This window comes from Anser brachyrhynchus (genome assembly GCF_964034855.1).
Source record: "Anser brachyrhynchus genome assembly, chromosome: 1".
NCBI lineage: Eukaryota > Metazoa > Chordata > Aves > Anseriformes > Anatidae > Anser > Anser brachyrhynchus.
In genome coordinates, this window is record NC_137694.1 from 103820932 (window position 1) to 103845308 (window position 24377).

The window sequence follows — 24377 nt, forward strand, 5'->3', positions numbered from 1 at the left end:
GCTTGTTTTACAGATTATTATTATTTTATTTTTTTTTTTGTACTTCATTTGCTAATTAGACATGGCCACAAAATCTGAGGCTGCTGGCCCTTCTCAGCCTGCTACCAAGGGTAGCATGGGCAAGCAGGCAACCCAGGTGGTAAAATGTAAAAGGAAGTGTAAATATGAGTGACAAACATGGCAGAGGACTGATTTTATTCAGATTCCCAAGCAAATGTAAAGCTCTGCAACAGCTGTGTTGTATCTGTGAAGAAGCAGAACTCAGTACATCTAGAATCACATCATGCATGAAGTTTATCTTGCATAACTTACTTGTCTAAACCACTATAGACTACATAGTCAGTCTCACTAACTACAGTGCATTACAGGTACACCTCTATCCACTGACTGTACTGAGTACCCAGGTGACCAGCTCAGGTCGATCACCTAAGTTTTAGACAAATGAAGTAGACTGAAAGAATGCCTGTCCAAAGAATTCAAACCTGATGAACTGGACGTATTTAAAAACAACATCAACAACACATAAATTATTTAAATATTTAAAATTTAATTCTAATTTGGAGATGTGGTTTCCAAGTTAAAAGATTCCTGTTTTGCCATTTTTACACTAGCAGCTGAGGGCAGCTGGCTTACAGACATTATGTCAGAACAGAAGCTGAAGAAGTACTGAATATTGCCAAGGGCTACACTAAATTAAAAGAGTTGATTATCCACCACTGTGATCAACTTTGTACTTTCTAGAATATCACAGAATGGTTGAGGAGGTCACCTAGTTCCAATCCCCTTGCTCAGGCAGGATTACTTATATTAGGTTGACCAGGACCGTATCCAGATAGCTTTTAATTATCCCCCAAATTGAGATTCTACAGCCTGTTTGGGCCATCTGGGCCACCTGTGCCTGTACTCAGTTGCCCTCATAGTAAAGAACTGTTTTCCTGAAGTTCAGACAGAACCTCCTGTGTTTCAGTTTGTGACTATGGCCTCTTGTCCTGTCACCAGGCTCCACTGAAAAGAGCCTGGCTCCATCCTCTTTATATCCTAGCTTCAGATATTCATGCACTTTGAGATCTCTCCCAAACCTTCTCTTCTAGGCTAAACAGTCCCAACTCTCTCAGTCTTTCCTCATATGAGAGATACTTCATTCCCTTAATCATCTTCATTGTCCTTTGCTGAACTCTCTCTAGGAGCTGCATATGTCTTTCATACTGAGGAGTGCAGAACTTGACACAGTACTCTAGGCGTTGCCTCACCAATACTGAATAGAGGAGGAGGAGGAGGACCTCCCTCAATCTGCTGTTTGCATCAATGGACCTAGTGAAGTTGGTGACTGTACTTGTAAATTCTTAATCAACACCAAAGAACTACTAAAATAACCCAGTCTGGTGGAAGCGCCAAAGGCATTATTCAACTATAAATGAATCATTTGGTCTGGAACATGTCTGATGACATGCTCTTTTCTAGAATTGGCATACATTCTAGTTCCTGTTAATTTCCTCAATTTTCTCAACATCAGAGAAAAAATAGTATAGCTAAGCTTTTCAATTTTCCTCATAACTTTGTTTGATGAGTAACTATTTCAGATCTCCTTCCTTGTCAAGACACACAGGGAATGCTTGTTTGTACTTCTTCTTTTCTATTCATTATGGGAGAAATTCAGATGCAGATTTTTTAAAAAACATTTAAAACATTATTATTTTCTAAACTGTGCTTTTTTTTTTTTTTTTTTTTTACCTACTTGTTTTTCTTCTGGCTCTTGAGATAACTAGCTTACTGGCAGGAGGAGTATCTTCTGGGCCTCAAAATATGGGCTATATAAACCAGAAACATTTCAGTTAGTTATTCATTTCTCCTAGCTTTCCCTCTGCTGCCACCATATGGATGAGCATCAGTAAGATAGGAGGTGATGAACTAACTATCTACTTGCTTGCTTGCTTGCTTGCTTGTTTTAGCACTGCATTTGTTTGCTTTTGCTGGTTCTTTTTTCTTGCATTCAAAAATACCTCAAATGGTAGGTGTGCATTACTTGTCTTTTAGGGAAATTTTTGAAGGTTCATACTCTCTCAAGAAATGTTCTGTAGACAGGCACCATGTGTTTCTCTGTGTTCCTTAGCAGCCACTTTTACTTGACTGCAGGATCTGTGAGTCCCCACTCCTCCAGGCTGCCAAGGAGAACAACCTCCAAGCCATTAGGAAACTTCTCACTGATGGAACATGTGATATCTACCAGAGAGGTAATGCAATTCTTTGCTCTAAATTGTTTTCTGGGGAAAGCAAGAGCCTGCTACAATGAGTATAGTAGTAAGTTAGTTTGTTACAACATTTGCATTGGCAGAATCAAGTGACTTTAAATGTATGTCAGCAGCTTTGCAACAAAGTGAGTTCTCTAACTCAGGTCATCAAATCCTAAATGGTTGGTGAAGTTCAGAGTTTTACAGCTCGAACAGGCCTTTTTTTACATTTTACTTGATGTGCGAGTCTGCTGTCATTTGCACTTATGTGGCCATTACCATGTATGATGAGGTGGCACCTGGCAGTACTCAAAGGAGAACTTAGCATTCCCCTAATTCTCCGCCCCAATAAATCCATATCTTATTTTATCCCATCTAGCTAAATGTCTAGATGACACACATGCTTCCCTTACTCTTTCTAGGTGCAACAGGGGAGACTGCCCTTCATGTAGCTGCCTTGTACAATAGCGTGGAGGCTGCAGTGGCTCTGATGGAAGCAGCTCCAGAGCTTGTCAATGAGAAGATGACATCAGAGCTCTATGAAGGTAACATCTCAAGGAATGAGGATGGGAAAGGGTTCCCTGCATGGGGAGGGAGGAGGTATTAGCTGTTTCTATTTCAGAAACTGGCTTATGCCATGCTTGGTTCAATATATTACTGAAGTGTTACATTGCAAAACCAATATACAAATGGTTCCTGACCCTTTGTGGAAGATGGGACTATATTAAAACTAGCATGTACCAAACATGCAAATGTGCAACTCACAAACCCTTAAATACAGGTGGGCCTGTTGGCTACAATGGGATGGCAAAAATATGTAGAGTTTTGCTTTTTGCTATAGACACATCTAGTCATGTTGGAAACTTCAGGTTGGAAATTACGAGAAATTTTTTCTCAGGAAGAGTGGTTAGGCATTGGAACGGGTTGCCCAGGGAGGTGGTAGAGTCACCATCCCTGGGGATGTTTAAGGAAAGGTTGGATGTCGTACTTAGGGACATGGTTTAGTGGGTAATATTGGTGGTAGGGGGACGGTTGGACTAGATAATCTTGCAGGTCTTTTCCAACCTTAATGATCTTATGATTCTCTATGTGCCAAAGGGGTTATCTACATAGACTCATAAAGGTCTTTTCCAACCTGAATGATCATTTAGTCCAACCTCTAATGTAGTACTGACAAGTCCACTAATATCACAGTATCACAGTATCACAGATTTCTAGGTTGGAAGAGACCTCAAGATCATCGAGTCCAACCTCCGACCTAACACTAAGTACTCCACTAAACCATATCGCTAAGCTCTACATCTAAACGTCTTTTAAAGACCTCCAGGGATGGTGACTCCACCACCTCCCTGGGCAGCCCGTTCCAATGCTTAATAACCCTTTCGGTAAAGAAGTACTTCCTAACATCCAACCTAAAACTCCCCTGTCGCAACTTTCGCCCATTCCCCCTCGTCCTGTCACCATGCACGTGGGAGAACAGACCAACCCCCACCTCTCTACAGCCTCCTTTAAGGTAACTGTAGAAAGCGATAAGGTCGCCCCGAGTTACTAAGGGGCGAGTTACTAAGGGACTGAGTTACTAAGTTACTATATGTTACTAAGTTCTACATCTACATGTATCTTGAAGACCTCCAGGGATGGTGACTCAACCACTTTCCTAGGAAGCCTATTCCAATGTCGCACAACCCTTTCAGTAAAGAAATTTCCCCTAATATCCAACCTAAACCTCCTCTGTCACAACTTGAGGCCATTTCCCCTTGTCTTAACACTTAGTGCTTAGGAGAAGAGCCTGATCCCCACCTCACTGCAGCCTGCCTTAAGGTACAATAAGGTCTCCCCTGAGCCTTCTTTCCTCCAAGCTAAACAGCCCCAGCTCCCTCAGCCACTACTCATAAGACTTCTCTCAAGAGCTTCATTGCCTGTCTTTGGACATACTCCAGCAACTCAATGTCCTTCATATAGTGAGAAAAGATCTCTGAAAGGACAAAAAATAGTTCTTTCACTGACAAATAATGGGGATTAAAAACAAATGTGGTTGCTGTTACTGACTGCATCCTGCAGATTTTGTTGGCAGTTCGTAAAATCATTTTTCATTAATTCATAAAAAGATTTAAGTAGAACAAAACTACTGGATGTCTCCAGTCTGCTGCACACAACAGGGATAACTTCAAAGCAAAATTATATTCCCCTTATGGATGCAATCCCAATAAACTTGGATTTACCATGTGTGAAATGCTGCTTTCTTAGAAGGCAAGGTTTTATTTCTGTGTTTTACAGGGCAGACAGCTCTCCACATTGCAGCAGTGAACCAGAACATCACTTTGGTGAAAGCTTTACTCAAGAAAGGGGCCAATATCTGCACAGCCCAGGCCACTGGGCACTTCTTCAGACGCAGCTCCCAGAATCTTCTCTATTTTGGTACATCCTTATCTTCTTCCCCTGTTGCTATGGGAGGCAACCAACAGAGTGATGAGGGAATATGAGGGAGGCTTGCTTTGCTCCCCATCTAACTGCATAAGTGGAGGCTTCTGTCTTCAGGGGTCATCATTCATACACCTTTTAGCTGATAGTAAAGCTCCATCTAAGTATGTAAATACTACATAATACCTAGATCATATACATTTTACATATTTGCATGTATACAGAAATTATAAATCGCTTAAAAAATATAATGTAATTTCTTTGTAGCAGCATATACTGTAACTCACTTGTCATCCTTTTTATGGACATACTCTACTGAAAAGAATACTCCCCCCTTTCAATGTTGTGTGAGACAGGTGCTTTCTGAGTAGGATGAGGAGTGGTGCAGGAACTGCACAGGTTACTTTTACAGATTGCTTTTATACCCTCTGGCTTTGTGACGTGGATAGATTTTCCTCAGAATGCTTCAACCTCACTTGCCTCCTAGGGTCTTAATATTGACTCCCCCCTTCCTTTCTTTGCAGGAGAGCATGTTTTGTCATTTGCTGCCTGTGTGGGAAATGAGGAGATTGTGCAGTTGCTCATTGAAAATGGAGCTGACATTAGAGCTCAGGATTACCTAGGTATGTGCCTAGTGAATTGCATACAGTGGATCTGGACACTTTAAATCAGACCCTATCATCTATGTACACACATATTTTTCTCTCATTACAAACAGATTTGGGATGTGGGTTGTGAGGAAAATGAAAGCCATTGTTAATAGCATCAGTCTATTGCCAGTCTTTTCACAGGTTTGGGCTATTTAATGTATTTTATCTGTTCTGCGTCCTTCACAGGTAACACTGTTCTTCACATCTTGGTTCTCCAGCCTAATAAGACATTTGCCTGCCACATGTACAGCCTGATACTTTCATATGACAGGAACAAAGAAGGACCAGGATCACTTGAATTGATTTCTAACAATGAGGGGCTTACTCCATTCAAACTGGCTGGAGTTGAGGGCAACACTGTGGTGAGTTTGTATGATGCAGTTGCTTCTATTCTAAAGATTTTATTCAGAAACAGAGAACTTGAAATAATATTACACAGAGCAAAGGAGTTTGTGCATACTGTTAGTTGGTAGAAGATACAAAACAAGTCCTTCTTTTACTTATTTATTTATTTATTTTTCCCTGGAAATCTTATATAAGACCAGAGAACCTGTATAAGAAATTTCTTCATCCTAATGAAATGAACTAATGGTTATATAATAGATCTTTTGATCTAATTTTTGAAGCATTTCAGTTAAATAACTGTTAGCAAAAATATCCACCTCCAGCCATATTTTAAAAGTCTGACTAAAATTGTTTTTTTATCTCTATTTTGTTACCCTAAATGTGATGCGAAGGGAAGTTCTCCAGATATCTACAGACACTTATTTGGAGATAAGATCTCAATATTGAATATAAACTCTCATCTTTCCTTTTAACAAAAAGACAAAGATGGCCAGTGTTTCTTCTGTAGATCCACAAAGGACCGTATTCCTTTCCATACCTCTTTCCTGACAACCTGTAGAGAAGTATAAATGGATTTTTTATTTTTTTTTCCTAACCAACAAATAAAATCTATACTTTGGAGACATTACTGTGACAAATAACTTCAGCAGTTTGACTAGAGCTAAGGACTTCATTCTTTACTTCAAACATGAGCTAATAATCAAATGGGAGACGACAGAAATTCTTCCCTTTCTTAACCTGCTGGAAGGTATAATTGTCTCTGAGAGATGTGAGAACGACAATAACCAAGTTCAAGGAAAATATTTGGTAATACATAGTTTTTACACACTTCAGTGTATATGCAATGAGAACAAATACTTACTGGAAAGCTTCTGATATCTTCACCCCTCTTCTTATCTCCCCAGATGTTTCAATACCTTATGCAGAAGCGGAAGCACAATCTCTGGTCCTTTGGACCCTTGACCACTGTGCTATATGATCTCACAGAGATTGACTCCTGGGCTGAAGATCAGTCCTTTCTTGAGCTCATTGTCTCAACCAAGAAGAGAGAGGTACTGTGGGCACAAAATGTGTTTTATGTGCATACCATGGTGATTATAAAAGGAGAAGAATGATGAGTTTGAAGACTCACACTCTTCCATATTCTCCCAAGCACCAAGTGATGAGACAAGGGGAAATGGCCTCAAGTTGCTCCAGGGGAGGTGTAGGTTGAATATTAGGAGAAATTTCTTTACTGAAAGGGTTGTGTGGCACTGGAATAGGCTGTCCAGGAAAGTGGTTGAGTCACCATCCCTCGAGGTCTTCAAGATACATGTAGATGTAGAATTTAGTAGCATGGTTTATTAGTGGACTTGTCAGTACTATGTCAAAGGTTGGACTAGATGATTTAAAGAGGTCTTTTCTAACCTGAATGATTCTATGATTCTGTGATCCACAAGGCAAGGACTTTGTACTATATATTTCAGGCAATACATGAAATACAGCAGCTTTTTAATTATATGGTTATATTTCAAGTTTTAACATTTTTTTTTTTCTGAGATGTGAAGCTTGCAGTTGATTGAAAGAACTTCGTATTAGCAAGATACAGGCAATGTGATTCAGTGAAGGTTCTCTCTCTTTTTCTGGCCTTAAAGGTATAAATAACAAGCAGCTCTAGAGTAGCTCTAGCAAGTAGCTTTCTGTAGTAGTGATACTGATTAACTCTCATAACATCCTTGTGAGGCAAACTATGTTCAGAAATCCTAAACTGGAACACATTTTAAAAACACTCCTTATCGTTTACTTCATTTAATGACATTGTTTATCCAGGTTATGACTCAAAACAAAGTGGGCCGATTATCTCTGCTGAATCAGAGATGAAACAGAAGACACTTGAGTTATTAAATAAATGTTTTAGTGAAATGCTGTCAATCATATATTATCTCAATTTATAAAAAATTAAGTTAAACTTCTGTAACAAAAGTGTCAGCTATTGGAGAGCTTTGTTCTATGAGGAGGAAGTTCATGAAATTCTCATTTGTTTATATTTAAAAATCCTCTGAACTTCTACTTATGGTAGTACGTATGGAAATTCAGAGGAAAGCAGTCCATATCGTAAAACAGAACAACTTTAGAAGTCATCCAGAAGGCTAAACCATAACCCTAAAAGAAAGAATATCGTGCAACTGTTTTTTTCCAGAACACATAGTAAATGCAGTTCCAACATTCTCAGTTTCAGAGGGTAAGGTGTCCCCCGAAACCATCAGACTTCTTTGTTTTCCAGAATGCTCTTAAACATGAGTAGTTGCAATTTTTGCACGTATAACTTGGAATTCTTTTCTGCATTTTGTATACCTTTGGCCCAAAATGTTTCCCATCTTCTCTGGACTTCTTGACTTATATCTAGAAGTAGGCCTAGAAGAATTTAGTTGTGTGTGGATCAATTTCATTAGCATAAGTCCAACTTATGCTCTAAGTGTCAATCTTTTATCAGAAATTGAAGATTTGATATAGATGATTCAATTAAGTACCACCCAGTTCATAATGCAGAAACCTAAAATGTTATATTTTTATATCAGTCATGAAGCTTTAGACAAATACTAATCACATTTGAAAAAGAAGTTCTTATTTTCTTATCCTAAATAATCTGAGAAAAAAGAAAAACTTGTATTACTATACTAATGGGAATAGTCTGTTTTCCTTAGTTCTTTGTTGGCATACATATCAAAAACATTTTTAAAGTTTATCAGAAACTGTAGTTGTTAGTCTTTTGTTTTATCTTCAAGGATCTGTCAGAACTGGGGTATTTTTCGGTGAATTATATATATGGCTTTGTCTCCCTTTTACAGAATAGTCCTTGTTGACTTTTTGGTTCTCAGTTAGCAAACTCAACAAGGATTCCTGGAAAAGTACCTTACTGTTCTTGCAAACCCTACATACCTTCTATAAGAACAGCCAGTCCAATTCTTCCTTTTTTATAGGCAGACAAACTGCAAATGAAATAACAGATTGTCTTAAAGTAGACTGAGCCCCTTGACCGACAAAACAAAGTTTCATCCTTCATAATGTTTTTGACTCGGATAAAGTTAATTTTCTTCACTGTAGTTGGTATGGTACCGTGTTTTGGATTTAGGGTAAAAATAATGTTGTTAACACACCAATGTTTTAGTTGTTGCTGAGCAATGCTTGCACTAAGTCAAGGACTCTTTGACTTATACTGCCTTGCTAGTGAGGATGCTGGCGGTGAACAAGAAGCTGGAAGGGGACGCAACCAGAACAGCTGACCCAAATTGACCAAAGGGATATTCCATACCACATGATGTCACACTAAACAATAAAACTGGGAGGGGGGGTTACTCTTGCTCAGGCACTGTCTAGGCAACAGTCAGCTGTTGGTGAGTGAGTGCGTTGTTGTGCATCACTTGTGTTCTGTATGTTTTACTTTTCTTTTTCTTCTTTTTCCCCTTTTGTGTTAAACTGTCCTTATCTCAAATCATGAGATTTATTTATTTATTTATTCTAAATCTGCCCCCCATCAATCTGTGGGGAGCAAAGAGCTGTGTGGCATTTAGCTGCCTGCCAGACTAAACCACAAAACAAACATACCAGCTATAGTCCTGTTTCTAGTTCTTGAATATTTCCATCAATGTTGAGATCAACAAAAAATTACACTTACACAAATGGAAGACAGACAAAGGACTGCAGGCTAGCACTTCAGTTGTAGGAAACCAGTATAAAAACAACTTCAGTTCAGATATACTGATATCTTCCAGATTGGGAATGTACCCTAAAAAGCTGTAATGAGATGACAGAAGAGTACATTTTCTGGGGTTGCAGGCTCCAATAGACAAAATGTCTTTCTTTAACTTGAAAATAATATGGCATAAAATTGAATGAAAGATAAGAATTTCTTTTGAAAATATTTAAGGTAACTTATTTGATTCTATAAAGCAGAGATCTGGCTCTTCAACTACTGCAGATTTTGGAGGTCATAAAAATGATAACCTGAGTCATTATCATGCATCTACTCTGCAAATAACATTTGCCATTTCTCTTATACTTATTTCCTTTCAGTGGGACTCTATGTACTTTATTTCCACTAAAGAATTAGAGCTTTTTTTTTTTTTTCAGATGAACTCAGTGTGAAAAGACCCTAATATTATCTCTTCCATTTTGTTCATGTCAGTATAGTGCTCTTGTTACTACAATGTAGAATGTGTTCCAGTAGTGTGTTTAATACAAAAATACAACTTTATTTCCCATTTGATTCATTCGTTCTTCACAGACTAGTTTTCTAAGCAGAACACCTAGTTTTGGGTGGGCTTGTGAGTGATTACTTTTTTTTGCACACAGTATTGTGTATTCACACTGGACAAATTAAGGTAAAGAAACACATTTAGCCTAGATTCATCCCATCTTGAATATATGTGCTTATATATATAAATATATATATGCTGAGCTGACATATTTTTCCTGTGTAAAATTCTTCAGTCTTAAGTCTTTTTTTCACCTAGAGCATTTGAAGAAATATTGGCACACTGCTCCTGGGAAGAATGATATTTCCTTAACAATGAGGCCACAGTTTCATCTTGTCTCAGGAAAACAGTTATAAAGAGTGGAGTAACTTTGATCTTTCCATGTTTAATAATTGTTAGTGTAGCAAATCAATGGATTCATCTAGAGGCGTAAGATAGCGATGCTTAACGGAGAAAAATGGTGATTTTTTTTTTTCATAACATCTCCCTGTATTTTCTTTATATGTATGTGTGTAAACGCACCAGATCAACCATGAGGGCACTTCAGAAAATTTCTGGATTCTTCCTGTTAGTTTTGTAAATTGTATAGTAGGAGATTTTTCACTCCAGTGTTTATAATTTCACTGCTCTAACTTTTTATAGAAGCTTTTTGTTTTTCTAGAATTTCTCAGCTGCACAGTATGTATGAAAATATGCAGATCTTTGACAGAAGCACAACTGTAAACTATGTAATAGTGCTGTTTTTCCTATCATATAAGATGCTCTCTGAAACATCTATTTACTCCTGGAAGTACACAGTCTTCTAAATATACTTGAGCTGCACCACTGATACTTTAAAAAGAAAGGCCAAAACTTTGAATATGATATAAATAGTCTAAAGGAAGTAAGCTGAAAGAGACTGTATGGTTTGTGTGTTAGTGTGTGTGTTTTGTTGTGTGTTTTTTAACAGTAGTCCCACTGGGGATATACTTCAGTTTTTATCATCATTGTTGAATGATGAAAACTTGAAAATCCAGGCCATTAAGAGTCTGTATTCAGACAGAAATAAATGAACCTTCAAAATCTTTCTGAACTCCCCTTAGTTGCCTAGGTAATGTCAGAGATAGTTTTTAAAAGAGCATTAATGATCTATAGGACTTTTTGATGTTTCCTAGAGATACAGAATTTCCACAATTTCAAGTTGATAGATTTAGCTGTTGGAACGTATAAAGGCAAAACTCCAATTCAGATAAAAACATCTAAGTGAATTCCACAAGATTGCTTAGAATCTTCTTTTCCATAGCTGGAAATAGAATTTAAAATATTCCATTTTCAATTCTGTGTTCTAATAATGTTGTATATTTTAAGAAGAGGAGAGAATTTGTCTGCTGTAAAGTGCATTGTGCTGTCTTGCTTAACACAAAATATTCCTCAAAAAGTATTCCAGTTACAGTGAAAGATAATGCATTGAAATATATATTCAAATACATGTTCACAGGTTTTGTAAACTTTCTGACACTGGAAAGTTAGCCCAACCGTTCTGTATTCATGTCTTATTCTCTAGGGATATCCTTGTAAAAGGTAATTGGATCTTTCATAAAGGTCACTATCAAATGTTATTTTAAATAATACCTTTTAATTTCTATAACATAGATTCGTATATCCACATTCATAGACCTAGATCATAGGTCTGTCTCAAGTGTTTATGTGGAATCAGGTCTATAGATACAGAAAACGTATTCCAGTCTAACATATTTTTCTTGTTATTTCCATTGGTGCTCAAAAGCTGTTATCTGAAATATATATATATTTTTTACCTTTCCAAAATTCTTCTGGTAAACTGAGCAAATGCAAACTCACTTGAGCGTTTCCATTTTTTGGGAAATAAAAAGAATAATAATTAAAAATGGCTTCCTAAATCTGAACAGCGTAGGTGAGAACAGATTGTTAACATACTCCCTGGAAACAGTGTGAATGTTGCTCATAAACAAATTGCCTCACAGTGAATAATTCCTTCTTTGTATCTTTCTCAGGCACGCCAGATCTTAGACCTAACACCTGTGAAGGAGCTGGTGAGCCTGAAGTGGAATATGTATGGACGGCCCTATTTCTGTTTCCTGGCTTTATTCTATGTACTCTACATGGTCTGCTTCACTATGTGCTGTGTCTACCGGCCATTGAAAGCCCGAACAGGCAACAAAACAAGCAGTAGAGACAATACAATCTATGTCCAGAAAATGCTGCAGGTACTGTGTCTATAGTAGTCAGGGCCCCACAGGCAGCATTGGGCAATTCCAATAATCACCTACTTAACTGGAAAGTCCAAGTATTTCCCAGTCCCCAGCTTTTGCAGCTGTCGTCCTTTTCTCTTGCCATCAGCTGTCCTTCATCAATGAGGAACGTTGGGTATGGTCTGTTCTCTGTTTTTTGGCCTGGGATGGTTCCTGTGGCCTTGTCAGGCCTAGTCACGTTTCTTACACTAACATTACGCCTTCTTTTCCTGTCATCTATTTTAATTTCTTCTCACTCCTTTTTTCCTTTCAGGAATCATATATAACATATGAGGATGAGTTGAGGTTGGTGGGGGAGCTGATCACAGTCATTGGAGCTGTAGTAATTTTGATCCTTGAGGTAAGAGAAACAGTGAGCTCTACAGTTTTGAACTTAATCTAGGCAGATTTTACCTACTGGACAAACATGAGTTTGTCCTCAAAACTTGGTAAGGGTTATTCAATAAGTCTAAATCCTTCAATGTACATACATCTATGGCAGTTGACTCTCTCAACAAAATCTATTGGGTGAAACAGAGACGGTGACAGATCGCTAGTAAAACTCCAGGTACAGAAGAAGCAATTAGATGGACTGGTTGCTATCAGATACTATCTGCAGGGTAATGCCAGAGATCCCATTAGCATCATCTGCAGTTCCAGCTGAATCCCGGCTGTTGCATGAGATTCTTAGAGACTTTTTGTACTTATGTATTTGGGGATGCTGGGTAAAGTGATTCCTGTGCTTACATAGGAAAGTTTATATTTAACTGGAGATCAGTGACTACATGAGACTATAAAAGGAGCCTTACTCAACCAAAGTTCTGGGGAGGCCATGTCTAGGTAATCTTATCATAAAATTTAGAATTGTGATTTTAAAATTAAAAAGAGATGAAGTTTTAAAAATGAAGCATACAACAAACACACACTTGATTTTATTATAATATGAAACTGCTATATAGAGAAAGCTCAAATGATGATCTCAGGGAGAACTGAAATAAAATGGAGTTTGCAAACCCCATTTAAAAAAAAAGAAAAAGAGAAAGATTTCTCTCTGCTCATATATGTTCCAGAAGGACAGGTACTTCTTTCCATGCTTGGACAGGACTCTGTGGCTCCCCTACAACTAACACAGTGAGTCTGAATAATACCAAGCTCCTCTGAGTTCACATTTTTTTTTTGTTTTTTTTTTTTTTTTTTGTTTGTTTTGTTTTGTTTTTTCTTTTTTTGTCTTTTCTGAGGCTCAGCAGATCTGGTCTCTTCTCAGTAATGCACAAGAACTTCAAGATCACAGCTTGGTGATCCTCATAGCAAAGTCTCTCAATCTGCCCAAGCATTCTCAGGTTTTCTAAGAAAAGAGCAGTATCTGCCTCATTCAGAAGGGCACCTGATTCATTCATTCTATTTTTAAAGTAAATTTTCAGTCAAACTGTGAAGCAGTAAACAAAGCAGATGCAGCTGGCTCCAAGACCCTTTTAAAATTGGTGGTTACCATTATGTTTAATAGTATAACAGAATCTAAGTCCTAAAGTCAATAGGATGTCATTCTTAGATCCCAGATATCCTTAGAGTTGGAGCAGCGAAATACTTTGGACAAACCATCCTAGGAGGGCCTTTCCACATAATTGTGTAAGTACACCACCTTTTAAGTTTAATTAACTTACTGTTTCTCATTCCCTCCTGTACCCCCTACCTCCACTCCTCCAGTCTTCTGCCAGATGAGTAACCTTCTCCATTCTCTTAAAGTATTGATCTTGATTTCTTACCCTTACTGTGTATAAGAAGCCAGGTGAGTATACAGGTAGAGTTGAGCATGCTGACTGGTCTCTGCTTATGAACTGATGGCTGTATGTTCCTGTCTTGGAATTTTTGGCAAGAAAAGATAAACATGGGTAAAAATCCTTTACTGAACTATTTTCACTGTCTCTTCTTCCTTTGCAGTATCACATATGCTTGTATGATTCTGGTAACCATGGTAATGCGTCTCACCAGCACTACTGGTGAGGTGGTGCCCATGTCCTTTGCCCTGGTACTAGGATGGTGCAATGTCATGTACTTCGCACGAGGCTTCCAGATGCTTGGACCCTTTACCATCATGATCCAGAAGGTATAAGAAACAAACAAATATGGGCTCATTGTGTACATCCTAGCACCTCTCTGCAGACAGGGAGATCTGAAAGAATATTTTTTCTCCCTCTGGACTTGCATTAATGCCAATTGTAAAGTCTGCATGAAGCATTTGGGACTTTTGCATTCTCTCTGTAGTGCAGAAGCTTCCTTTAATCCACTTATGGTCTTTGGAAATGTTTTATATGGGATTGCATGGTGGCTCGGTGGAACAGTTGGGCCTTATGGTGGCTCTGTCTTTGCTCTACAGATGATATTTGGAGATCTTATGCGCTTTTGTTGGCTCATGGCTGTGGTGATACTAGGCTTTGCATCAGGTGAGTCTACAAAAGGAAAACAGTGTTATGTTACCCTTACAACTTCTTTGATATGAATTAAGTGCAGTGGATTTTGGATTATTCTCTGGTCTCCCCCTGAGTTAGCTGGCAAAGGTGGTGATGATGTATAGTTCCTGTTTCTTTGAGTATGGTCTCTTTCCCAGCACTGATTTCTGTTCTGATGAGTTTGGTTTTCAACTCTTGCTCTTTCCAGGATAGCAGAAATTAAGACAATCCAGATAAATCCACATATATTTAAGTCAGAGTTTAAAAACACATTGCATTTATGGTATTCATGTTTGGAAAGTGGGATTGACATACATAGCTTTGTTCTATCCATGAAGAAGAAAAGATTGATATTTTTAAGGTATTTTGAGAACAGATAAATAAGCAGATTAATTTGGATTAATTTTTAAACGGTGACCAGTGATTCTAGTCAGGGATTTGGCATTGTTATGCTGGATAGTGCACTTACGTAGAAATATATGTAGCTCTTTCCCAGAACACCTAGTGTTGTCAGTTTTTGTTATAGGACCCTGTTGTTGCTCTTGGAATGTTATTCACATTTTTAAACTATATCTTTTTTTTTTTTTTTTTTCCCCTTGGTCTGCTTTAGCTTTTTACATCATCTTCCAGACAGAGAACCCTGAAAACCTTGGGCAATTCTACAACTATCCCATGTCCTTGTTCACAACCTTTGAGCTGTTTCTCACTATAATTGATGGCCCTGCAAACTATGATGTGGACCTGCCTTTTATGTACAGTGTGGTATATTTTTCCTTTGCCGTCATTGCCACTCTCCTTATGCTCAACTTGCTAATTGCCATGATGGGTGACACCCACTGGCGAGTGGCCCATGAGCGGGATGAACTCTGGAGAGCCCAGGTAATCTAGGTGGGGGGGGGGTTCTGAATAAAAGTAGGGAAAAGTTATTCAGAAAAAATGTGCTAGACAGTGCAATTACTTACTTTACCTTCCCTGCAAAAAGAGAGGTAATTTAAAACCTTTCCCATGTCTTCACTTTGCTCGTGGACTTCTCGTGTCTCAATAAGCCATGTCCCTTTAATTCTGTCTCACAGCTTCTGTACATCAGCCCCCAAATGTCTTCCATCCCTTTTATCAGTATAAACTTTCTAAGTGCAAGACTACTCGTCTGCAGATCTTCCCATGTGAAACTACCTTCCAGTATATTTTTGCTATAGTAATATTCGCACCTTATTTTAAATAACAGATAGAAAAGCCCATCCAGCCTTTCTTGTCCATCTTGTGTCTCCCTAACTGTTTCTTCACTAAGCATGGAATCTCTTCTTAAATAGAATTGATGTTGCCTCTTTCTTACAAATCACATTCCTGTGTAACTGAGAGTTAAACAATAGTTATAGAGATTGACTGGGAGGGAAATATAATGAAGGCTAATGGTTACAAGTAGGTAAGTTATGTCTTTAGATCCATTAAGAGAAGTTGGTCTGACTGTCTTGCTGAAAACGCCAGGGGTAGTGCTGCCTTTTGATATATTAAACCAGATCAATTACATAGCTGCTCAAGAGGAAACCCATTTCCTAGTATTTTTCTGAAAGAAAACAGTAAGTCAAACAGTTCACTGTAGTTGAGTGGCAAGGGTACTAAGTTCTGAAAATGGTTAAGGCTGATATAAATGTTTTACTTTTATCTAGCTTGCAAATTAATTATCACAGAATCACAGAATCACAGAATCGTCTAGGTTGGAAGAGACCTCCCAGATCATCTAGTCCAACCTCAGCCCTAACACTAACAAGTCCTACACTAAACCATATCACTAAGGGCCACATCTAAACATCTTTTAAAGGCCTGCAGGGATGGTGACTCAACTGCCTCCCTGGGCAGTCCATTCCAATGCCTAACAACCCTTTCAGTAAAGAAGTTCTTCCTAACATCCAACCTAAACCTCCCCTGGCACAACTTTAGCCCATTCCCCCTCGTCCTGTCACCAGGCACGTGGGAGAATAGACCAATCCCCACCTCTCTACAGCCTCCTTTAAGGTACCTATAGAGAGCGATGAGGTCTCCCCTGAGCCTCCTCTTCTCAAGGCTAAACAACCCCAGCTCCCTCAGCCGCTCCTCGTAAGACTTGTTCTCCAGACCCCTCACCAGCTTCGTTGCCCTTCTCTGGACTCTCTCGAGCACCTCCATGTCCTTCTTGTAGAGAGGGGCCCAAAACTGAACACAGTACTCGAGGTACGGCCTCACCAGAGCCGAGTACAGGGGGACAATCACCTCCTTAGACCTGCTGGCCACACTGCTTCTTATACAAGCCAGGATGCTGTTGGCCTTCTTGGCCACCTGAGCACACTGCTGGCTCATATTCAGCCGACTATCAACCAGTACTCCCAGGTCCTTCTCGGCCAGGCAGCTTTCCAACCACTCTTCTCCCAGCCTGTAGCGCTGCTTGGGGTTGTTACGCCCCAGGTGCAGGACCCGGCACTTGGCCTTGTTGAACTTCATGCAGTTGACCTCAGCCCATTGGTCCAGCCTACATTATCCTACATGTTGCCACAAAGTATAAAAGCAAATAAGTTTAACAATGTTTGAAGAGCACCATTGTTTCCTCAAATCATGGCACAGTTAGATCTAAAATTGTGAATTGTCCTATAATAAAGAGTACTGGCTCTATGTTTTTCCTTCATTTGCTCAGTACTCATTAAGCTGATAATTTAAAAAGAGAGTGATTTTTTTTTTCTTCTTTCTAGGTCATCTTAGTTGGTGTTGTTTTGTTTTGTTTGTTTTTTTATTTTTAAAGGTTGTCGCTACTACTGTCATGCTGGAACGGAAATTACCACGGTGTCTCTGGCCTCGCTCCGGGATCTGTGGCCGGGAGTATGGGCTAGGGGACCGATGGTATCTCAGGTGAGTGTTCTTCTAGTGCACATAAGGATCCCAGAAGAAGCATCCAATGCGTGGATACTTACAAAGAGCCATTCCAGTCGCCTGGAGAGGAGTGTTTATAGCCCTTTTCTTCTAGAATACAGATCCTAGTCTGTTTTATGTCTATTGGAGACAAGCAGTGTTCCCCTCAGAAAGTTCTGTTGTGCAATTCCTTGCATGAATTAATGCTATCCAATAATCCCAGGAGACAGACCTCAGAAACTGCGTGTCATAAGGCCTGATTTTTTTTCAAACTCTATAATTATTACCACAAAACTGCACTGCTATGCTTTGGTTGTCTGTCCCTATGCAGTGAATGCATGAAACAGCAGAGGCAGAAACAATCGATTTGGTGTTCAGCAGAAATGAACTGCAATTCAGATGATTGAAAAATAGGACAAGAATAATTAAAAATAAGCTTTCTTTCTGGTGTGAACCTAGTAACTATATTACACTTTGCAAGCACTGCATCTGGTGACAAAGTCTCAGGTCCAAGATTTCCATTTAAGCCCTGAAATAACAGACAAACTGTCCGTAATCTAGATAACAAAAGATTCCTCACTATTTCTGATTTTACTCAACATTTCTACCAGGTTGAGAAAAGAATAAACCTTGTTTGCTCACGCATCCTTTCTCAGGGCTTCATCTTTTGCTGATAAAGCCAGAAGGGGGAGTGGTGGCTGTATGAAACAAGACTTTCTTCAAGTTTTAGCAGAGTAGTGAGCCTTGTGGATTTTCAGGTTTGCTGGGCAGAACAGACAAACCTGAATTGTTAACAGTAAATGCCTTCATTGCAAGGTGCAAATATAACTTTGCAAGAGCAATATACCAGCAGCAATTCTTCATGGGATGCAAAGAGGAAGGAGTGTTAGTGTGATCTAGTTCTGTCAAATTACATGTATGGTCGTTGTATATGGTATATATATTGCATGTGTGTATATTGTATTTACATGTCCCCATGTATATAGGGACAGTATGTCCAAAGGCAAGTTATAAGTAAAGCAGAGAAGGGTTAGTGGAAGTGGAACAGATAAATCAAAGTTCAGTAAAGGATAAATGACATCCTGAGCTTAACAACCATGAAGTATCAAAGAAGGAAAGACAACGATAAAGGAAATAGATTAATATATTTGTATATAAAAAGGATCTGGAGATGGAGTCACGTGGTCAGTTGCTTACAGCTGTCAAAATCATGGCTAAAGAATGAAGTAAAGGACAGAAAACAAAAAAGGATAAGAGTATTGAATTCAGTGTCAGGGATGAAAGCCTAGAAAGGAGATAATTGTGCTGGTAATAACTGAGATGGTGAGGATAATTTTATGAGAGCATACATTAAAGAGAGAAGAAAACTAAAAGAACCATGCCTATTAATCAGTTTCCTGTTTCTGGGGTGGCTGGGTCTGTAAGCATATATCTGGAAGAGGCCTGCCTCTTCATTTTGTTGGTAAACTGGCAAAATTGTACTTAATTTTGTTTATGTTTTTTATCCTCTCACAGAGTAGAAGACAGGGTTGATCCCAACAAACACAAGATGATGCGGTACACAGAAGCATTTAAGGCTCATGATAGGGGTAACTGTGACAAAGATCTGGAAAAACTGGAAATCGATAGGAACATCTTGTATAAGAAGGAACTGTCTGCTCTGTCATTGTCACGGAGCACATCAAGGATGCATTCTCACAGTGGCTGGGAAATCCTGAGGCGCAACACCTTCCACTCAATTCATGGAGAGGTCAATCATGCCATGGAGGAAGAGGTATATGATGTCTAAACCCCCTTTTTTTTCTTTTTTTTTTTTTTTCCACTCCACAACGTAAATCTCTTTTGCTGCAGCAGTTGTCTCCTCCAGCTGTTCATACACACTCAAGCATGCTACAGATTCAACAGCCGCGAAGAACTCTGCTGGTGCATTGTGAATAGTTCATGGCGACTATGCTGTAGTATATAAATGCAGTCTTTTCTCTTCTACCTTTTAGGTGTCCCTGTCGTTGCACTAATATTTGCACCAAGTTGGTGGGCTTGTTGAGCTAAAGCCTGTGGTTGTTTGCAATTCTTTGTAACAACCTAGAGAAATGAGCAATAGAAGCCAGCACTGGGATTTCAACTATTTACAAAGAGACAGTAAGAACTCTTCCAGAGTATAGCATTTAGTATAATCTCTCCCTCCAGTCTTACAATATCCCTCACAATATCCCAGTGCTCTCATTGCAAATACACCTGACTGAAGTACTGTTTTATGATTTAGTACAGAAATGAAGAACAAAACAACAACAAAAAACATCTGCAACTAATCTCAGGAATGAAGGTAGTTGCTGACACTGTGATGATTAGAAGGCCTGTAACTATTCAATAGGCATTCAGATCTGCACAGATTTTGCTTTCTGAAGAATTTCAAACTCTTCAGAGAGCTGCATTCTAGCTGCATTTTCAACATTGCTATCTTAGTAGGACTCTTCTGGTTTTTGATTTTCATTTTTTATTTTATTATTTTTCCAACATAGGAATGCACTTTAAGCTGTATTGTGTGTTTTTTTGTTTGTTTGTTTTTAAGAAAGAAGTGATTTCTATTCTTGGAAGGATCCTGAAAGATCTGAAGTGGGATTTTTTGTCTTAATGAGCAGATATAATGAGATGATCTCTGAAGGTCCCTACCAACTGAACTATTCTATTCTATTCTGTTCTAGACCTGGTTAGGTGCCTTTCAGCAGTGTGTTATCAAGCACCAAAGTGAGATGAAGTTTGCTTTTCCTTTCCTTGGAAGAGTAGGATCCTGGACCATAGTGCTTTGACTTACTACTGAGCCACTGAATTTAGTAATAGTAGTGAGATACAATATATCAGTGAATGAAATGAAGAAGAAATTTTGGATAGATGGATAAGAGCTATTGTAAAAGGAGTTCAGAAACTGGTGTTCTCACACACATGAGAAGTCTCAAACTATCTAATACATGTCTAGGTCATCCACACAAGCATGATGATGTTTCAGTCTGTCAGTATGTCATCTGCCTAGGGCCCCTTTAAGAAAAATAGAGAAATGCTCGGAGAAGCGGACTATCGTTCCTGGGGTTTTAGCATTTTTAGGAGTGTAGAGTTTCATTCCAACAGCAGAAGTGAGTGAAAAGCAGCAGATGGTCTTAACATTTCCTTTCTGACTGGACCAATGACAGAATGTTTGTTTATTAAGAAACCATGGATTGTAAACTAGCACTAGGCTTTGAGTCAAACCACTTTGTGATAAGCAAAGCAGACAACAAAAAAGCTGAATCCAGTGGATTTCTGATTGTTCTGCAATATCACTGCAAACACCTCCCATATCTCCTCTATTGCAGGTGTTGTAGTAAGTGTCATGATCTTTGCAATTATGTGTATTTATTTAAATGTTGTCTTTCTATTTCTTGAATGTGTAGTTATGCTCCAATACGAGACTGTCTCTCTGTACTTCAGCTGCATACCTTCTGAGCTGATACATTTTGTTGAATTGAAAGTTCTGGTCACCTAAGTGTTGTCAGCCCTTCCCTAAATATTTGGGGTTTGCACTGATGGTCTATGGATATGGAAGCAATGTGGAGCATTAAGCAAAAATATGAATTGTTGCTCTAATTTTAGATAAATTTTCTTTCCAGTGAATGGGAAATAACAGGAAGGAAAGAACTGATGGCTTCCTCTCTGCTCTCACAGTCTTTTCACTAGCTTGAAAACCTACAGAAATACATTTAATAGAGCTGACTGGCCATTTCTTCACAAGGACTCCTCTTTGTGATTATTTAACAATAATAATATAATTAAAAAAAACTAGTTTGACATATACACTGTGTAAACCCTGGCTCTGAGAATGAGTTTGTGTTCTTCATCACTGTAAACAGTAATGAAAATTTTGACCTTAGAACTCATAACAACATATTGACTTTGCAGGAGGCAGAACAGAACTCAGTTAACAGTGCTAGGTTTTTATAGACTTCTGTATTTGCCCTCCATAAAGAGAAAAAAAATCCCATATTTTTAAGGTTGTGCCTTTTTAAAAATTGCATTCTGTAAGCATTAGATTTCAACATTTTTGCATAGAAACCATGCACAAAACAGCATTAAATCTGTGTAATTTATTTACCATATTTGGAGCTGCTTTATGTCAATAAGTGTAGAGAAAATATGGTAATTCTTGTTGTGTTTTAGAGATCAATTTAGACCAATTCTATTCAAGCTCAGAGCTGAACAACAGCTATTGGAAGAAAATTTCAGGTGGTAAAAGTCAGCAGAAATAATGAAGATAAATATATTAAATTTAATTTGTAAATGTAGAATATCTACCCTTTTCTATTAGGGCATATACACACTTGCTGGGCCTATATGAACGTCAGGAGGCACCAGACAAACATTGCATTGCTGGCTTAATGCAATCTGTCTCAGGCAGAGAAAAGCAATGAGTGTAGTAATACAAAAGGTAAATAACTTTTGCTTTAATATTCTGCATGAATATGCTCCTTCAGGATTTGATTCAGTGTTTTGCATTTTGTGATGTAGATATATACTAAAACTCCAAAGCAGTATTGCTCCTTCTTGCTGTTGAAAGGTGTCTCCCTTCTCCCTCTTGACAACATTGTAATAATTTCAAAACAAACATTCCTACCCTTCTTGAAACTGTTAACCTCAATCTATCTTCTAAGCCACTGAAGTAACTTCTGAGTTCATGATGATGTATGAAGAATGAATGTTCTGATCCAGCTGCATGTATTAAAATGACAAGTATTTTGCTGAAAATAAAAATCTTTAATACGTGGACTGTCTTGTCTACTACTTTGTGTCTAAAATAAATATCATGGGATAATTTCTGTGTTTTTTTTTTTGTTTGTTTGTTTGTTTTTTAGTAGCAGTCATGGACATCAACTGACATAATATTTGGATCATCATGTTTGGGTCCAAGTTAAATTTTTGGATTAAAGCTCTTTTTCCACAGCAATCTGCTTTGGAAATTCCATTATACAAAATATGTACAGATTTTCAAATAATTTCCAGTGCAAAATAAGAACTATCAATCCCCCGCCCCCCCCCCCCCCCTTTTTTGAACTCCATGAGAAAATGAGTGAAAATGTACTGGAGTGAAAACTGCAGTACAAGCTCTCTTTAAAAAAGCCGTATCTTCACATTGGTGTAATGATGTATTTCAGAGGGTGAGGTAATAATGAGGTATAGTGAGGGTGAGGTATAGTCCTTGCTGTAGCTGTTTACAGTAAAAGGCATATGGGTACAGGAAGTTTTCTAAGTAATACACATGCAAAAATGGATGCAAACAGCCCAGTTCTGTTTGTTCCCTGAATTTGATGTTTACATTATTTCTTTAAAATATTTACTATGATTTCCCTTCTAGCCTGGTTAAGGGCTTCCTCTTCTATTAAGTGTTAAAGAAACTGAGGTAGAAAAAAACTGGAAGAGTAATGGGATGAATCCTGTTAAATGAGTTCCCATAAACTCCTGCTGAAATCCATGCTGAGCTCTTGAGAAACAAGAGGGTCCTCCTTGTTTATTAGATATGAGTAGAATTGTTAACAAATTGAAATAGTAGTTTAATCAGGTTTGTATTTGCACTTTTTTTTTTTCTCATTTGCAATATCTAGCTTTACTTCCTGTAATATGTTTCAGATTTTAATAATAAATATATACAATAACAAAACCATCCTTATCAATGTCTTGTATAGAAGTAAACAAGTTAAAGCTACATGTTATATTTTTTTGGAAACTTTTCCGAATGAGAATAAACTAATTCAGCAAATACCTGGTTCGTATGAGATTGTGATAATACTTACAGCCATTTACTATTAATTTTAAGAATTAGGTTATTTTTATTTCTGTAATGCTAGCATTTTAATCAAACTCTCAGTAGGGCACAAAGAACTCTTTGGCAAGAGTTTTGAGCCTTCCTTGAGAAAGCCTGCAATGAAATTCGAGAGCAGAAACCCGTGACGATGTAAGCAAGAGTTTCTGAGATGGACCTTATGATCAGCCTCTGGTGTTGCTACTCTTTTATAATGAGTTGACAACTGCAAACTGTAATTCTGCTGCTATTTTTCCCCTGCCACAATAGAAGCATCTGTCTGCATATATGAAAAACTTGTTCTTAAGACTCATTAACAAAATACAACCTCAGTTAATTCTTTGCAATGAAGAGGGAACTTTAACCAACTAACATATCTCAGAAAGAAGTGGAACTGGGAAATAAAACATTACTGTGTTTCTCAAGCTCAACCTGTCTATAATATCAGAATGAATGATTTAAAAAAGAAAAACACTCTGAGATCTCTAAGCTGATCTATGAGTTTTTATATAATATACTAATAAATTAAAGCTTCTAGGGGGACAATATTTGCAACATGTCCTAATCAACTATGTTATTGATAAAGTAAAGCTGGATTGACAGCCACCTGGCAAAATCATTCTGTGCATTAACTGTAGCCCCACTTCTATCTGGGAGAAGGAGGGAAAGTTGAAGAAAATGTAGTAGCTTCCTAGAATTTCCAAGGGGACAGCTGGGTAAATAAAGCATCAACCAGATGAAAAAAGTTACGCATTCTTTGTCAGAAACACTGATTTCTTTAGCATCTTGAAAAAGAAATTGTCAAACTGCCCAGTTACTTAAATGCAGAATATCTAAAGCTTTGCCTGAGATGAATGAAGTATCTGCTGTAGATGTGGTTTCAGGCTTCCTGTAGACACATCCAGTTATAAAGGTAATAGTTACTCTCTCCTCACTGTTTCTGGCTATGGTCAATTAGAAAAATATAAATTTATATATAATAGGAAAATATGAGATATGATTCTGCATCAAAAAGAATTTAATGGCAAAGGCTATGGATTACAATAAACAATTGTGCCTTTCAGGAAATAATAGTATATTACAGAGAGTTTTTTCCCAGTG

At 38.1% G+C, this 24377-nt stretch overlaps 1 protein-coding gene across 2 annotated transcripts in view; it reads left to right on the forward strand.

Moving 5' to 3' along the window:
* LOC308192646 (transient receptor potential cation channel subfamily V member 5-like) overlaps nucleotides 1–22247 on the forward strand; it is a 32392-nt gene extending 10145 nt beyond the window's left edge. Inside the window, exons 2-16 of one of the 2 annotated variants that reach the window (XM_080586441.1) lie at nucleotides 2134–2231; nucleotides 2651–2773; nucleotides 4506–4646; nucleotides 5174–5272; nucleotides 5486–5661; nucleotides 6550–6696; nucleotides 11892–12104; nucleotides 12403–12489; nucleotides 13678–13754; nucleotides 14067–14232; nucleotides 14503–14569; nucleotides 15186–15454; nucleotides 17346–17452; nucleotides 18968–19226; nucleotides 20155–22247. In XM_080586441.1, coding sequence (XP_080442567.1) covers nucleotides 2134–2231; nucleotides 2651–2773; nucleotides 4506–4646; nucleotides 5174–5272; nucleotides 5486–5661; nucleotides 6550–6696; nucleotides 11892–12104; nucleotides 12403–12489; nucleotides 13678–13754; nucleotides 14067–14232; nucleotides 14503–14569; nucleotides 15186–15454; nucleotides 17346–17452; nucleotides 18968–19226; nucleotides 20155–20259 — 2134 coding nt within the window. In that variant the 3' untranslated portion in view covers nucleotides 20260–22247. The remainder of the gene's footprint in view (nucleotides 1–2133; nucleotides 2232–2650; nucleotides 2774–4505; nucleotides 4647–5173; nucleotides 5273–5485; nucleotides 5662–6549; nucleotides 6697–11891; nucleotides 12105–12402; nucleotides 12490–13677; nucleotides 13755–14066; nucleotides 14233–14502; nucleotides 14570–15185; nucleotides 15455–17345; nucleotides 17453–18967; nucleotides 19227–20154) is intronic. The other variant, XM_080586442.1, reaches the window with a different exon arrangement.
* The last annotated feature ends 2130 nt before the right edge of the window (nucleotides 22248–24377 follow it).